General features: G+C 41.1%; 1 protein-coding gene across 1 annotated transcript in view; it reads left to right on the top strand.

Annotated features, from left to right (window-relative positions):
- Positions 1-17,729, top strand: part of RPAP1 (RNA polymerase II associated protein 1) — a 79,082-nt gene that overhangs the window by 7,833 nt on the left and 53,520 nt on the right. The window contains exons 3-5 of the mRNA XM_015429507.1: positions 6,257-6,396; positions 10,454-10,546; positions 17,311-17,485. Of these exons, the coding sequence (XP_015284993.1) occupies positions 6,257-6,396; positions 10,454-10,546; positions 17,311-17,485 (408 nt within the window). The remainder of the gene's footprint in view (positions 1-6,256; positions 6,397-10,453; positions 10,547-17,310; positions 17,486-17,729) is intronic.

Here is a 17,729-nt window from a genome sequence, read left to right as displayed (position 1 = left end):
TGGGCAGAAGCCCCAAAAGGCAGGGGAACCCCTGCTGGGACCTGGGGACTATATAGAGCCAAAACTCAAAAGGCCCTGAACCAAGTTTAAATCAGTCTCAGCACTTGATTGGGGGGGACTTTGTACCAAAGACAGCAAGAAACATCCTTAATAGGTAGTGTTTGGAATTTTTTTTTAATTTAATTTTTTTATTGGCATGAAGCAATATATTACAAACAAGATATATAAGTCTGCTTCCTTAATTTTTTTCCAGTACATAAACATTAAATATATAACAGTATTTAATCAAGTCATAAGCAATAAAATATAACAAGGTTTGAATTAACCGAAGTCTGCAAGTTTTAAAGACAGTTTTTGAAATTTTTCATATTAATCAGTGCTACAGAACATTAAACTTGAGTTGATACAGAATGCTGCAGCTACAATGTTGACTGGAGTGAGAGTGGGTTGTAGGCCCCGTTTCACTCTAATCTTGGCCTATCTGCACTGGCTCCCAGTTTGTTTCTGGACGTAACTTAAGGTCTTGACCTTCAAAGCCCTATACAGTTTGGGATCAACATCCACGAAGGACCACCTACTCCCTTATGAACATGCCTGACCACCACTATGGTCATCTTTGGATGCACCTTCCTTCTGAGATTAGGCGGATTTCAACTCAGCAGAGGGCCTTCTTGTTCATGGCACCAATTCTGGACCCTCTGTTCCCAGAGAGATTCGCCTGTCCCCTTCTGTTACTCTTTTTTTGCCAGTGACTGAAGACTTTTTTGTGTTTTGGGTGTGTGTGTGTTTTTTTTGCATTTGTGCGCACCTGTACCTGGAAGTCATGGTGCTCTCTGTCGACTCCTACTCGGTCCTGGAGGACATTCAGAGAAGTAGCTTGTTAGCGTGCCTCTGCCTCCCGGCCCTGGTATTCTCTGGATGTCTCTCCTCCAAGTACTTGCCAGAGTCAGCCCTGCTTAGCTTCCGAGATCTGACGAGATCAGGCTTGCCTGGGCTATCCAGGTCAGGGCCTTAGACCTTTTTGTTTTGTCTAGCATTCCTTCTTTGATTCCTCCTTCCTGCCTTTTGTTTTAATAGTTGCTTTTATGTTTTTGTATGCCTTTTTAGCTTGGCTGTAATTGTTTTTGTTTGGTTTTAATCGTTTGTAAAGGATGTTTTAATTATGTGGTTTTTTAATCTGTTAGCCACCTTGATGGCCCTTATGAGGGCAGAAAGGCAGGGTATAAATTTTGTAAATGCAGACAGTAATAAACCTGACCTTCAAGTACTCAGTTGAAAACTGGGCCATTATTGAATACAGAATGGCATGTCTCTATTTCCATAGTGAAATTCTTTTGATTGGAAAATTGAATGAAAACCAGTTTAATTTTACACCTGAAATGACTATGACGACTCTGTCAGGACTGTATCCCCTTAGTACTAGTTGGCCAATTAGAGTTCCTAGGATTTTGCTATTCGATCCGAGTGATGCATCAGTGCATTTCTGCATGGTGCTCTAAGGTGATCTGGAAGCAAGGTGACTGCAGGTGGAGGTAGCTGTCAGCACTTCCACACACTTAAAGTGAAGGGAAGCCGATTCTGTCAATTTCCCCTGAAACTAAAAGCCCTTATCTCCATTCCTAGAAAACTGAGGGGATTTCATTTTTGCTTTATTCAGATGAACCAGAGAGGGGCTTCCCTCTGTCCTGACATGTCTTGAGGAAACCCCCCCCACACACCCCATTAAGGGTCCCTGGATCCCAGTATAAGAAACACTGTTTTAATGGTGTTCTACAGGAGCACTCCCTCACTATGCTGTGATATAGAGATAGATGGATAGATTGATACTGGTCTGAGAGCCAGCACGATGTAGTGATGACAGTGTCAAACTAGATCTGGGGGACACAGGTTTCCCTCCCCATTCTGTCACAGAAGCTTGCTGGGTAACTTTTGGCCAGTTACACACTCTCAGTCTATCCTAACTCAAAGGGATTATTGTGAGGATAAAATGAAGAAGAGAGTGCTGTAAACTGCTTTGGGTTCCCACTGGGGAGAAAGATGGGGTATTAATGAAGTAAATAAATAAATGAATTCAGTTGCCTCACGTGATGCAGTCCATATTTCTGTCGATACTGCCCCCCCCAGCAGTTTTGTTAGCCTCCACGACTATTGTGCGACACCCCAATATGGGCAGGGCATGCTCAGCTGCCATTGTGTTGTCTAAACATAAGTTGATAGTCTCCTTCTCATTAGGTTGATCCTGCCTGGTTTTCTGCATGTGCAAAGAGTGATTTTCACAAATCCCCCTCCTCACATTAGCCATATGAGCTTCCCCATTAACTCCAGTCATCTCTGGAGGTCCTGCTTCAGGTGCCCCTGCCATCTCGGGTTAGATGAGTGGCAGTCCAAGAAAGGGCCTTCTTGGTCAAGGCACCAACACTTTGGAACCTCCTTCCTTAGGCAGATTCATCTGTCTCCCTCTATCGATGTCTTCTGCCAGCAGGTGAAAACATTTTTGTTTCATTTGGCATACCCCCAGTAACTGTTATTGGCCCTCCTTCCTGGTTTTAGTGTTGTGTGTTTATGTTTTTATTGAATTATTTTATATACTATTTTAAATGCTGTTTTAATGTTCAAATGTTTTCATGTTTGCCACCTTGGGGGCCCCTATTTGGGTTGGAAAGGCAGCATAAAATGTTTTAATTAAAACAAATAACATGTTTCCCAAAATGCTGCTCTTTGGGAAAGGGAAATCAGAAGTCTCTCATGGGGAGGAACAGGAGATGAATCAGCAAAAACCACCCCCATCCCTGCATGTGGAAATCTAGGCAGGATCGAAGCAACTTGTCTTTTTCTTCATGCCTTACTAGAAGGAGGGGCATTATCAGCATTGCTTTTTTGTTCTTTTACTTTCCCTCTTCTGTGTGCACAAAGCAGGAGAAGACATAGATGTTAGAACATAAAATCAGTCCTGCTGGATCAGATTAAACTCCAGCAGCAGAGGAAGCCCAGGAGTTGGGCATAAAGACAACAGCTTACCTTTGCTCCCCCTCACTTGAGCTGTTGGTGAAGATATTGCCTCTGAGCCTGGCCGTTTCATTTTGCTTTTGGGGCTAACAGCCCTAGAAAGACATATTCTCTGTGAATTTCCCTAATCTTGTTTTAAATCCATCTAAGCTAGTGACCATAACATCTCGAAGCAGTGAATTCCATAGGGTAATTATGTGTTGTGTTTTGTCTGGTCTGAATTTACTGCTAGTAAGTGACCATATGAGTTCTGTATGAGAGGGAGGCAGGTTTCTCTCTATTGGCTCTGTATTTCATAAGGAAAACACATTAGCTTCCTGGACCTCTTTTGTATGGGGAGTGGGGAGGATGCCTTCCAAAATCCTAACGTTAATGAAGTGCAATGCATTTTGCACACATCTTACAAAAGTGCAACACATTGTGCACAGGTTGCGGCCAACCCTTAGAAGATATGTGAGCTCAGTTAATATCTAATGACTTCTGAAGATGCTTAATTGAAATAGTTTCTTAATTACTATGGACAGAGGATTTGCCAAGGATTCAGCTATTGGCAAAAGTTAACTGTTTTTTGTACCTCCTGGAGTCATAACAACTTCAGTTCTTTTTCTGATCACCTTCTGTGTGTTTGTTTCAGCTGCTGTCGAATCTTTGGATTTGTTTTTCTCTTCAGCTGTTCAAGCTGATTCCTGCTAACTATTTTCTATTGTTCCCAGCACAGACCCCGACTCTGAAAAGCCATGAGGAAATGTGGGTTTCAACTATGTAAATCAATTAGCTCTTACCTGTTTTATTTTTATCGAGCCTTTTGTTCTTCCCTTTTAAAATCCTAATGTTGAATGCATACATTTACAGATGATAAAGGGGTATTGTTTGAAAAAATTTCAGATCAGACATTATAATCTAGAGGTACAAGATGTCAAAGACTTCTAAACTCCAAAGCTCACTGTACACCTTTTGAGAGGCTTATAGTGATTATGAGTTTATACATCTGTTTTATACATCAGTAGCTGTAAATTTAATTCATTTCAGTTCTAAAAATGTTTATCCTGCCTTTTCCAAAGTTCCAGTGATGTGCAGTAACAGTATTAAAAACAGAATGATCTGGTAAAAAAACAAGTCAAAGGTTCAAGATGCCCAACAGGAAAAAAAAGCTATCACTAATCAGAAAACACCTTGTGAAAGAAAACAGTTTTGATCGACAAACTGTTCCTGGTATGCTCCACACTTCTCCTGGGCAAGCCATGCTGTAGAGTGGAGCTCTCGCCTACAGCCTCTTGTGATTCTGGCCCACACCAAGCAGATAGAAGACACTGCCAGCAGAGCTTGTTAGACTGGGTTCACACATGCAGGATCAGGGAAGAAGGTAACAGAGATCACAGGTAGTAAAATAAACTGTGGCATTTTAGACTGCAGCTGGTCGAGTTCAACTTTGAATTTTGCTTTGCATTTAAAAAAAAATTCCAAACAGAAAACTGGCATAGCAAGGTTCTGTCCCTTCCCCTTTGCTTGCTGTTTTGGTTTTATGTTCACAGGGTGTTTCTAACCTAAGGGAGCACTCTAAAGTGTGGCTTCTTGAAGCAGTGCAGTCTATTCCACCTCCTCTGGTCTCTGCCACATTGCATATTTATTTGTTTATTTGGAAAATGTATGTGCTGCATTTCCGAACACCAGCTCAAAGTAGCTTACAACTGAAAGGATAGAACTATTAAAACACAGCTTTTGAAAACAAGCGATTAAAAACAAACTGAAGCCTTTGAAAATAAGCCAGGCCTTAAAAAGAGCATAAAATTAACATTGAGTAGCCTAAATACTGATATTGATAAAACAGACCATAAAACAGATAAAAGTTGAACCCTGTAGTTAAATGCCTGGGTAAAAAGGAAACAGGGTAGGTCCCAGGTGAACCTGAAGGGGGAGGCCACTGGAAAAACCCCGTCTCTGGTTGCCGCATGCCTCACCTTTGCAGTCCATGTATGGGACTGAGGTTTCCTCACAAGTGGGCTTATGTAGAGAGCTGCAGTCCTCGAAGAAGGAAAGATTATTCTCTAAATAAATGATGAGTAGGTGCTACATTTCCAAAAAGTTATTTTTCATAGAAAGCTGTTTAGTTACCTTCTGCTGAAGAGTCATTTTCTGTATTATAAGAATCTCTCAAACCCCTGAAACCCATTCTTTCTTATTAGGGTGTTTGGAATCTTTCCATTGTCTGTTTTGAACATTTTAGGTACAATAAACAAAGCAGTTCAATTTTGTGCAGCTTTAAGGTGCCACAACACTCCTGTGACTTGGATTCTGTCAGTGGGTCCTGCATGCACTTTGCTTCTGCCACAGGGCCGCTCGCTTCCTTTGTTGTGAGTACTTCTGTTTGTGGAAGGTCACTGGTTTTCAATGATCCCTTGAGCAAATGGAAGTGCTAGCAGCAGAGGAAGTAAGCTCTGCTATGGCTGGAAAGTAATACATGCAGAATATGTGTTCACAGGATCCAAGTCTTTATAGGGTTTTTTGCTGCAGCAGCCAAACGTGGCTGGAATTTGCGCATTGTGCAGTAGAAAAAATTGCATTGTGTTTGTAGTAATACAGATGACCAAGCAACTGTATGGTAACAAATTTGACCATGTGTCACCTGTATCGATCTCTTTTGGCATATGATCTACTGCAGCTGCAGTTTAAATTCCAATTCAGCACTAGGATTGGGTTATAATCCATCTGGTTGTAGGAAATCATTCAGCAGTTTGGCTTTGCTTACAGTTACCTTAGATTTTTAGATACAGGATTTGGTCCTTGTTTCTATCCAGACACATTGCTGACTGCTAATGAATTATGATTGTGTTGGTAAGATATGAGCAACAGAGGTTCATCAGTTATTTCTCTCATATGTATTTCAGTATCTACAGAACAATGGATGAACCACAAGAAGAATACTCTGACATACATTATGCCTGGTTCATAGCTCATTCTGCATGTGGGGAGCACCTGTGGATATCTAATGTTCTTTGTGATGTGGTGGCTAGTGTACCAGACTAGGAACTGGGAGACATTCAGATCCTCACTCTGTCATGGAAGTTTGCGGGGTGACCTTGGGCCAATCACGCCCTTTCAGCCTAACCTATTTCACATGGTAGTTGTGATGATTAAATTGAGGAGAAGAGCATTGTAAGGCACTCTGGCTCCCAATTGTAGAGAAAAGCAGAATATAAATGAATACTAAGATATGTTTTTTCTTAAATGCCAGCACTTTTTTTTTTTTTAGACTTTCCTGATGTGCCCCCAACTCTACCAGGTCCCTCAAAGAAACCCAAGTTCAGAAGTACACATGTTCACTTTGAGGATCCAGAGGAGCAGATGGATCATGGTGATCAACATATAACAGCGGTCCTCAGCAAAATAATTGTATGTCCTGTCTGTAGGAGTTACAGTAATAGATGATTAAGCATCTTGTGTAGACCATTGAGAAATGCTAAATCCAGAGTTGTGCACCCTAAAAACAAATATTTCAGTGCTCTTCCAATGTAATCCAAACTTTGCTCCAGGAAATGCTGAATTATATAGATTTGCATGTGTGAACTTTTTGTGTAACCTTTTCTGAGAGGGGAGAATTAAAACTGTTTAGACTACTTTACATGAAAAGAACCTCAATAGGACATTCCCTGAAGTTAAGAGGAATAGCTGGTTTAATGGTGACTGCAAAAGAATGAAAAGGTGTATTCAACAGTAGCATTGTGCGTTTAAAACTAACTGTACAATATCAGCCCTTCAAGAGGTGATAGAACTGAAATACATGTATAGAGGACTAAGACAAGGAGACGGATGGCCCTTAACAAGGAATGGGGATATCTCATTTCAGGTATCAGTAGTAATGACAATAAGGCCTTCTGGTCTATCATCAATACTACTATTAACCCAGCCTCTAAAATCCTATATTGTATTGCCGCTTTGATGTGGGAAGTCTATTTCAAGAGGCTATTCTCTGATGCTAAAGTACATCTGTTTTTATTCTTCTTGATGTAACAGCATTGTGGCCCGAGATATCAATTAAGGAGGTAATTTGCCTTATCGAGGGATTAAGATTAGGAAAAACTCTGAGCTCTCATCTAATCCCTAATGATCTATTCAAGGCTGATCCATTATGGTGGGTCAAAGTCCTGGCCCCAGTTTTCACTCAGATTAACATCAGTGGACAAATACCTGATTCATGGAAACATTCTATTATTATCCTGAAAAAGAGGTCCAGAAGGGACCAATCAGCTTTCTCTGTTCTCTAGGAAAACTATATTCTGCTTACTTACTAAAGAAGCTCCTGAATTGGATGGAATCAGAAACCATACTGGGGCATGAACAGATAGGATTTAGGCAGGGTTTTTAGGAACGTTCCCACCTCTCCACATTTCCTCCAACAATTTTTACTCCCTGATTTTGAAATATATAGTACAGCTTAACAGGTGTGTAATACCATTTCTGTATCATCTTCAAACCCTGCTCCTGTATTAACCTAGACGTTGTAACAAAGGGAGGTAACCTAAAAATCCTTTCCCACTCTTCATCCAAAATTTTACCTTGAATATCTGTTTCCCAATATTCCTTCAAAACCTCTCTCGGTGATTTCCCTATACCTAATAAAACCTTATACAATTTTGAAACTATTTTTGCCTTCTCCATATTCTTTCACCAATTTTTCAAAGGGAGTAATAATTCTTTTACCAATATGATTAATTTCTTCCTCCTTCAACAATGAGGAAATTTGATTTTTTTGCAACCAATTCATCCTATTCAAAATATTATTCTCCTCTTCCATCATCCCTTCTGTTCCCCAAATCTTTTTCAACTCTTTTATCGTAATCTTTAATTTATCTCCTACCTCCTTTGACATTGATCCCCTTAACGGGGTAAATTTATCATAATACCACATTCTCCCTCTGAGGTGGAGGCCATCTTGTGGGTGATTCCCATCCATCACTCAGGGAGGCAGGAACAATTCAAACTTCCTGTTTCCTGTGGTGGGAGTCACCCCAGGCTCAGTTCTTTTCCTGCCTCAGTAGGGAGAAGCAGCTTGTTAGGCTTTGCCTATCAATTTCCTGATTTTTCTTGGCTCACTCTTTTATTGTCTCTTCTCTGTTAATTAATCTCTTCACTTATCTTTACTAGCAAAAAAAAAGAATTTTCTTCTCTCCTGTCGTCTCCTCCTCCAACTCCTAATTCGACCTCTTTACTGCAGCTCTCTGTCCCTTAGCTGCATAGCTCTGACCTGAGACCTAGAAATGGACCCCAGGCAGTTAGAGGATAGCTTCCTCGTAGCGACAGAGTCTAACTCTGCCGGTAAGGACCTCTCCGAGACCGCGACTTGAAAGAGGGTCGCCGCAACGCAATGTGGAGAGCAAATGAAGGACGGCGCAGGGAAGCGCGCCAAAACGAAAGCAGCAGGCGACGCTGCCCCACCAGCTGCGGCGGCCATTTTGAAGCAAGCGAAAAATCGTGCTTCCGACCCATAGCCCCTATTAATAAGCCCGCTAATATACAAGGGCATTGTTTTGGCTCCCATGTCGATATGAGCCCAGAGGCTCAATATTGGTGATAGAAATTGGCCTATATAAATCCCTTAAAGTCTGATCTTTCCCCGGTTTAGGAATTAACACCAACCTCAACTCCAACCATGTAGATGGGGTAGTAGATCCATCCAAAATTCCCTGAAACAATTCAGTCATATGTGGCACCAATATATCCTTAAAGTGCTTATAAAACACCGCATTAAACCCATCCAGTCCGGGTGCAGATTGCACATTCATAGATTCTATTATCATCTTTGTGATCCACACAGTCAAAGGCTTTAGCATAGTCAATGAAGCAGAAGTAGATGTTTTTCTGGTACTCTCTTGCTTTCTCCATAATCCAGCGACTGGGAATTCTACTCCCTCACAAAATTGTTCTATATCATAATTTTTAATTCCCTTATTTGCATACAATTTATTATAAAAGTCTAAAAAATTCTCCAATATCTTTTTAGGTTCAGTTTCCAACACCCCTTTATCATCCCTAATCGCCCTTATATTTTTTCTTACCTGGAAATTTCTAATTATATTTGCTAATATTTTCCCTCTTTTCCCTTCAACCTCATAATACTTCTGTTTACTGTACCGTATTTTCAAAGTAGTCCTATTAACATCTAATACATTCAGCTCTTCTCTTTTCCTATTTACTTGTTCCCTATCCTTCTTATTCTTGGATTTCCTAAATTTCTCCTCCAATACTCTAATTTCTTCTTCTATTTCTTTGATCTTCCTATCTTTACCTTTCTTCAGTCTCACTAAATTCTGCATACACACTCCTCTAATAGTAGCTTTCATTGCTTCCCATATTGTTAATGAAGTTTCTGAATTTCTATTCTCCACAAAATATCTTTCTATTTCTTTTTTAATATTACTCTTTCTTACTTCATCTGCAACTAACCATGGGTTAAACTTCCAGAAATAAGGCCTATTAAAATGTCCTACTTGCAAAAACGCTGAAACAGGGGCATGGTCTGTAATCTTAATCATTCCAATAGCCATATCTTTTACCTAATTCTTAACTTCTTGAGAAATTAAAATACCATCCAATCTTGAATAAGTTCCATGAGCACTGGAATAAAATGAATATGAATCATCATGAGGATACATTTCCATCCAGAGTTCCGATAGTCCAAATTTCCCACAGATTCTTTTAAATTTCACTACTTTTCCTTTTTTAAAACTACCTTTCCCTTGCAAATTAATATTAAAGTCACCCCCTACTATCTTCGTGTGAGGCGAAAAATTATCAAGCTTCTGCAAGTACCTATAAAATACATTCAGCTGATGCACATTAGGGAGGTAAATAGAAGCTAAAACCACCGGCTCTCCCTCCAGGTGTCCCTGAACAAACATAAACCTTCCATTCTTATCTCTCAATACTTTATCCTCAACAAAATCAACTTTGGAATTTATTACTATTCCCACTCCTCTACTTTTCGAGGAGCCTGAAGCAATACATTTCTTTCCTTTCCCAAAGCCAGGAAAGTTCACCTCTCTCCCCCCCCTTTATATAACTCTTGCAAAAAGACCACATCAGCTTTTAATTCATGAATATATCTTCCAACTCTTGCCCGTTTCACCGGATTCCCCAACCCTCTCACATTAAGAGTTGTACATATAATATTTACATTCTTTGTCATATAACTACTGACCATTTCTCTTTCCCATATCTTTTCTGTTCTCTACCAGCCTGGAATATTGGTCCCCACCATCCCATTACCAACCCCACCTGTCTGTGCTTATCTACCCAACACCTAAACACCCAATCCCATTCTACCCGACCAAGAGAAAAATTGTATGCCACAACACTTGGCATATCTCTTGTATATTGCATCTGTTGGGTCATGCTAGAGTGTGTGTTGTAAGGAAGTTAATGCTCAAATATTCTGCTTTATTTGTGACAGGAGCATGACACAAGTGCAGGACGTGTGACCATACCATTGTCTACTGGAGATCCATTTCCCAGAGTTTTTCACAGATCGGAAATAAAAACGGAGGTAAGAAACATCTTAACAGGTGTGTGCCATTGAGCTTATCCACTAAAATACTAGAAGACCTCTGGTGAATTACACAGAAGGTTTAGCAAATGGATATTTAAAAGAACAGCTGTTGAAATTACTGTTGTGGATGAGGAGCTTGTCAGAAGGACTGGGCAGCAATTGGTGGGAAACGGGCAAATAGGATGGAAGGAGAGTACTACTGAGGCTGCTGAGCCAGTCATGCTTTGGGAGTCTATGCGGTCATATGGCTTGTTTGGGTTGGGGCTCTGAAGTCTTGCAGGACTCTTGCCTAGTGGTTCCATTCACAGGATATGAACAGGAGGATGGAGGAGAAAACTAAGAGGAAACAGCATCTGAGAGTAGGGTAATCATCTGTCTGAAGAACCTTTTATATTGATTCTGGCAGCTCCAGATGATGTTGAGGCAGGATAAATCCCTTCCCTCTGTAATGAGAGCAAGAGGCCTGATAGCTCTTTACCCTTAAAAAGATGCAGATTTTTTGAGATTATGAGGGATTACTATATTAATATAGTATACTATATCAGTCTTGCCAAATTGGGATCATGGGTTAGGAATTTTTGTTTCATTGTTCTGCTCATATGTGTTGCTTGATGTACTTAAAATCAGTTCGCATAACCATGACACTCAGAACAATGTTTGATAGACAATTAGAGTCTAGAAGGAGCCAGAGAGTCCATTCATCTCAGAGCTTCTCTATGGTTATACAACTTCTTTCACTGCTGAGTGTCTGATAAAGTGCTGAACAGAACGTCCTGAAGCAGAATTATAATTTATTAAAAAATCTAGTATTCCCAATGCAACATTGAAGCAATCTTTGCAAAATGGCGATCCCTAATATCAAAAGATATTACTACACCTCAAGAATGGTGATAGTCACTTATTGGTTCAGGAAGATGACACAAAAATCAATTGGGAATTTGTCCTTGAGTAATTTGTCCTTGAAAAACGTTATGTAGTTGAGTATGGAGAGATAAGCAAATCCACCTTGTAAAAGGATGGAATGCTATTCGTTTGGTCTTCGTTCAAGCTTGGGACAAATATCAAACGTCTTTGGAGTTGAAGCATTCACATTGTATGCCAGTGCTACATAATATAGAATTGGGACAAGCTTATGATCAGAGTAATTTTTAATCATGGATGGAATTAGGTTTGGCAAGTTTGGTTGATTATTATTAAAGAACATAAAATTGTCTCCTTTGATGAAATTCAACAAAATCGGGTTATATGTCCAGTATATCAGTATCTCCAGATCAGAAGTTTTACGAATTTCAAACAAACCCCGATGGATATATTTGTCCCTTTGGTGAATACAGATAAGAAACCTTTGGTTTACAAGAACAGTTGGGGAAAAGACCTTTTGATAAATATCTCTCATGATTCATGGGCTGGTTTAAATGAGGATATGCTTTGAAGACATTGAATATAAATGTGATGGAAAACATGTTAAAAATCATGTATTTATTTATTTGGATTTGTATCCCCCCCTCCCTGCATAGCAGGCTCAGGGCGGGTTCCATCAGACACAGTAACCAATATACACTATACAAAGAATTAAAAACAATTAAACCCCCCAATAAAATACAACAACATTCCTATGGCACAAATCATGGTCAAAGCCTCACAGATGCAGTCTATTCTGAGTTTGTGTCCTTAGATAGTAATACAGATCTGATCTGCTGAGGGGAGGCCCAATAGAGAGGGGGGATGCCCACTGCCCTAACTAAAAGCCTGGTGGAAGAACTCTGTTTTGCACGCCCTGCAAAACGTTAAAAGGTCCCACGGGGCCCTGATCTCATATGGGAGCTCATTCCACCAGGTAGGGGCCAGGGCTGAAAAGGCAGATGGTAAAGTGGTTGGCAGATCGTAAAGCCCTTCAGGGCTCATAGAGGGAAAGGTGGTCTCGCAGATATGCAGGTCACTGGCCGCACAGGGCTTTAAAGATGAGCATCAACACCTTGAAATGGATCTGGTACTCAATAGGCAGCCAGTGCAGTTTGCGCAGCAGCAGGTGGATCAGCGTCGCACAGATGACAAAGTCAGCACACATGCTGCTGTGTTCTGCACCAGCTGCAGCTTCTGGAGCAGAATCAAGGGCAGCCCCACATAGAGGGAATTACAGTAGTCCAATCTGGAAGGGACCATTGCATGGATCACTGCTGCCAGGTCCCAGGGGTTGAGATATGGGGCCAACTGCCTCATCTGTCTAAGATGGAAAAAGGCAGACCTGGGAGTGGTGGTGACCTGGACTTCCATAGTTAGTGAGGTGTCCAGGAGCACCACCAGGCTCTTCACCTTTGATGCTGGCACCAGTAGGGCCCTGTCAAAGGTTGGGATCCTCAATCCCAGTCCCCTGTGACCCAGGTACAGGACTTCTGTCTTCAATGGATTCAAGTTCAGTCTGCTTTGTTGTAACCATCCAGCCATGGCTTGTAATGCCCTGTCCAGATTTTCTGGGGCAGAGTCCAGGTGGCCATCCATCAGTAGATAGAGCTGGGTGTCGTCAGCATATTGGTGACAACCCAGCCCATACCTCCAGATAATCTGGGGAAGGGGGCGCATGTATATATCAAACAGCAATGGGGAGAGAATCAACCTCTGTGGTACACCACATTCCAGCAGGTGTTGCTGAGGTAACTCCCCCCCCAAGCAACACACTCTGTCCCTGACTTTGGAGAAAGGAAGCCAGCCACTGCAAGGCAAGCCCCTTTATCCCCACATCGGTGAGGTGGTGGGTCAACAGATCATAGTCAACCATATTGAACACTGCCAACAAATCAAGAAGTATCAGTAGTAGTGATCTGCCTTGATCCAGGTATTTCCAGAGGTCATACAACAAGGCGTCTCCATCCCCTGGGCAGGGTGAAAACTGGACTGGAAGGGATCCAGTATATTAGCGTCTTCCAGGAAAGCTTGGGGCTGTGTCGCCACCACCTTCACCATTACCTTACCCAAGAACAGTAGATTAGACACTGGGCAGTAGTTTGTAAGGACCGTAGGGTCCAGGGATGGTATTTTTGAGGAGACGATGGACCACAGCCTCCTTCAATCCCTCTCGGAAGGGTCCTGTTGTATGGATAGTATCTAATACCAGATAGAGAGTAGCCAAATTTGAAGCACCTTTACAAGGGTGCGTGAGATGTAACAACAAAATAGGCTCTCTCTTTCATATTTGTGGCAGTGCCCAAGAACCATGACTTATTTAAATTTTGGAAAAAATCACAAGAGAAAAGTGATCATGCGATCCAAAATGGAACTGTTGGAACTGCTCCCCAAACAGTTGAAATCAGGTACAAAAGTTTTGATTAACAATATACTCATAGCAGTATGCATGATACTGGCACAGTATTGAAAACAGGATAAATTGCCAAGCTCAATAGTTTGCATTCATAAAGCATGGTTCATGACAGCCTTTGGACAGTTGTAGGAAGCGAAATGAAATGTGCAAGAAATTCTTATTAATGTTTGGCATTTCTTCATTTTATAGTGGAATCAGATCAAATGTGAGGAGTAAGTTAGAGAGGTAATTCTGCAGTGTATATAAATGGGCTATGGATTATACCATATAACTTTTGTAAAGTTGTAAAGGCACACTCACCTGCTCATCTTCTAACATTGTATATGCTATTAAATGCCAACAATGCCCTTCAGTTATCTACATAGAGCAAACAGGTCAAACCTTGCGTCGAAGGATAAATGGATATAAATCTGACATCAAAAATCACAAAACTGAGAAAGCTGTAGGAGAACATTTCAGCCTCCCAGGCTGCTCAATGGGGGACCTCAAAGTAGCTGTTTTATCACAAAGGAATCGCAGAAACAGACTGGAACGGGAGATTGCTGAATTCAGCACTCAGGATAACAGGCTTACAGAAGGCTTAACAGAGATATCAGGTTCTTATCTCACCATGCATGCTAAGTCACTCTGTTCTTGCTTATACCCAGAATTAAACTTTATTGGTTTTAAAGGTGCCACTGGACTCATACTTAGTTGTCACATGTGTTTGTTAACTATTCTATTATCTATATGCTAATTTGCTGCTATTCACAGGTCTTACCAACTGCTTTAATCCAATCGTAGCTATACTTATCACGCAGTTACTTATGCATCTTGACTTTAATTAGCACTTCCTGGCAACTGCCCCTCCCCACTTATATGTAATGGTTGAGGAAGTTCTAGTATTCCCTCTCTGTGTGCTGTTTACTTTTGTTTAAAATAAGCTTCCATTATATATGACTGGGCAGATTCATGCATAAGTGCACATCCCATTTGGTCCTGAACTAAAAAAGCTTCCTCTGTTCTCTTGACCCAGCAGCGTATCCCTAATTCAGAGAACCCTATCCACCTTGCACAGGTGCGTACATCACGTAAAGAGAACTCAGAACTGTGATAATAAATATGTGATATCTTATCCAATTTGGCCTGTGGGTGACAGGGGGAACGTTTTCCTCTATCCCTTTTCCACAGTCTGTAGTGCCTGTCTCCCTTCCAGAAGTACAAACAACATGTTTTTGAAGGCTCACTGCTCATTGTGTGTGCGTTTGTGTGTAGATAATATATCCTCTATTTCTCTGCCTCTCCCACATCTGCAGTACCCACATTCAGATGGTATAAGCAAAATGGTTACTCTTTGCAGGCAAGCAGGCATGGCTCCGTAATAGAGAATGGAATAATAAGCAAAGAGGACCCAGTCACACTTCTGTAAATTCAAAGAAACCTCCCCAAACCACTGGGGGAGATATGGCAGAAACATTTGTGAATTCTTCTGCTTGGAAGCCCCCCCCCATCAGATTATCTGCTAAATCTCTCTCTCCTCTCACTGCTCTGCCCACTATCCTTGTTGTGTGAAACTGTGAAAAAGCAGAGAATTGCAAGAGAGAACACTCAACATTTCCAATGCTATGCAGAGATTTCTGACAGTCACTGTTTTTAGAATTTGGATTTGGATTATTTATTTAATTTTGTGTTAGCTTGCTCTTTGGCCCACCCTCCAAAAGCCAACTTTCCTTAAAATTTTGCATTATGTACACTTTTAAAAAATATTAGTTAAAAAAGAAGTTAATTTAGTAATGGTTTTTAGCTCTTGGCACCCCTGTTTTTACCAACATATTCCTTCATGTTATTAGAATTAAGATTTCTTCCATATTCCTGGGAATCTGGGCCTCCTTCTTAGCCTGTGGGGTTGTTTTCCTTTGGCTGTATTAGGCCAGGGCTTAGTGGTTTAGCACTGATGTGCTGCTGGCCTGTTCTTTCATGTTCTTACTAGAGAAGCTGCAGCCAGAATTGGCAGCCACTGTCTCTCTGTGGTGGCTCCCATCAGCCTCGTTATTAGAACACTAGGAGGCAATGGCTCAGAAAGCAAAACTGAGCTAGGAAGTGAATTGGTATCCTGGGAGACAGTTTGTGATTGATGGGATGGAACATTTGAAGTGCTTGTTAAGGGGAAGGCTTTTGTCTTTCCAGTACCCTGCAAAGTTTCCTCCTATAAGAATTGCAGTGTACAATGTTGGCTTGTTTGGTTATGAATTTTGAAGGTGACATTTTTGTCCCTGGTTTTTCATCACCAGACAAAAGTCACTGAATGGGATCCGGAGATCCTCTTCTACATACAGAAACAGGCTTCTGCATGATGAACAGTTATTTTAGTTCTTGCATAAGGAAAGCATCCCCAGAAACTCTTCAGCATGTGCTATATACATTGTGCGGCCTTAGTACGCAGCTGTCTCTTTTTTTCTTTCTCTCGCAGCTCTCTGAATCCCTACCATGAAAGTGAATTTGGTTCGTGCAGCCTTTTTCATGGTTTCCTTGTCACTAGTCAATAACCTTGTGACAGAGCTAGAGTACAAACGGCATGCAAATTGTAAAAAGGCATTGTGTTGGTTAAGCATTATTAATCCAGTCTTTTTAGTGTGAATTTCTTGCACTTACAGTTTGCAAAACTTTAGCATTGGCCTTTCCAAGATGTTGAAGTGTGTTCTCAAAAATGCAAAACATTCAGATAAGTAGACTCTTGGGATCAGTTGTGGAGAAAAAGTTCTCGTGTATTGTGGGATCGGAACAAATATGCCTCTAACTGAATGGTTTCTTCATCTTGCCAAGAAATGTGCAGCTTTCTCTTTCCTTCCATTTTTACCTGTCAAACTGTAAATTTATTTAAATATAGTGAAGAATGAAGAAGGACTTTAGCTTTTCACCAATTAAATGTCTTCCTTCTTTTGGGTCCCTTGGGATCTTGTCTTTGTAGCACCCTAAAAACTAACTATTTTATTTGGGACTGTGTTTGATTGCAGTTGGTAGTCTTAAGTACTGGAATGACAGTTTCCAAGTACAAAGCAATTTCTTATTTCAATGTGTCCCCTACATTGTCATGGGTAACACTGAAAAGGATAATATATGAATTTTATAAATAATATATGTGCTGTTGGAGGAATTAATGAAAATTTCTAAAATAATGTTGTTTTTAGAAGTAATTGTTGAATATGCTTATTAACCATAGGCTTTTTCCATACAGAGCTTTTGCTCCAATTTCATGTTTAAACTGGAGCAGGTTTTATTGGCGTATCCACACATATGTGGTGGGGGAAGAGAGACGGCGGTTATGGGGGGCTGGGGCAGCAGAAGCAGTGCCAAAAATCATTACAGTGTGAATGCAGCAGTAGTTGGTACCAGTTGATAAACTGTTCTAGGTTAATAGGATAATTAGGAAAAGTAGAGGAGAGTTTACTGCCTCGTCTTCTTGTAGGCAAAACCAGAAGCTGGAAGGAGAAGTATTTTTTCTCAGAAGATAGCTGCTAAGAGAGCAGCTGAAGTGGCTCAAGCATCCCCTCGAGCTGGGCAGAAGGACACAGAACGGACAACTCCAGATGCTCCCCCGCCTCCTGTGGCCTTGGAGGCACAGCTCTTAAGAACTGAAGAAGGTGAATGGAGGAATCTTTGGAGCGAGTGTTGTCAAATGCTGAAGCAGGGAGCCTCCCTGAGTCCTAATGAAAACTTTTCTCCAGGTCTCCTCAGGCAGAACACATGGTGATTCCTTGGCCTTAGCAATGGAAGGGGAAAGCAGAAGAGACGGATAATCTACTCCTGGGCTCATGGAAGCCTGAGAGGACTTCTAGGGAGGGAAGACAATGAAGAAGATTGCCGCACTAATGGTGAAATCCTAAG

Source organism: Gekko japonicus, unplaced genomic scaffold (genome assembly GCF_001447785.1).
Source record: "Gekko japonicus isolate JY-2015 unplaced genomic scaffold, Gekko_japonicus_V1.1 scaffold251, whole genome shotgun sequence".
Classification (NCBI taxonomy): domain Eukaryota; kingdom Metazoa; phylum Chordata; class Lepidosauria; order Squamata; family Gekkonidae; genus Gekko; species Gekko japonicus.
This window is presented reverse-complemented; position numbering and strand designations above follow the sequence as displayed.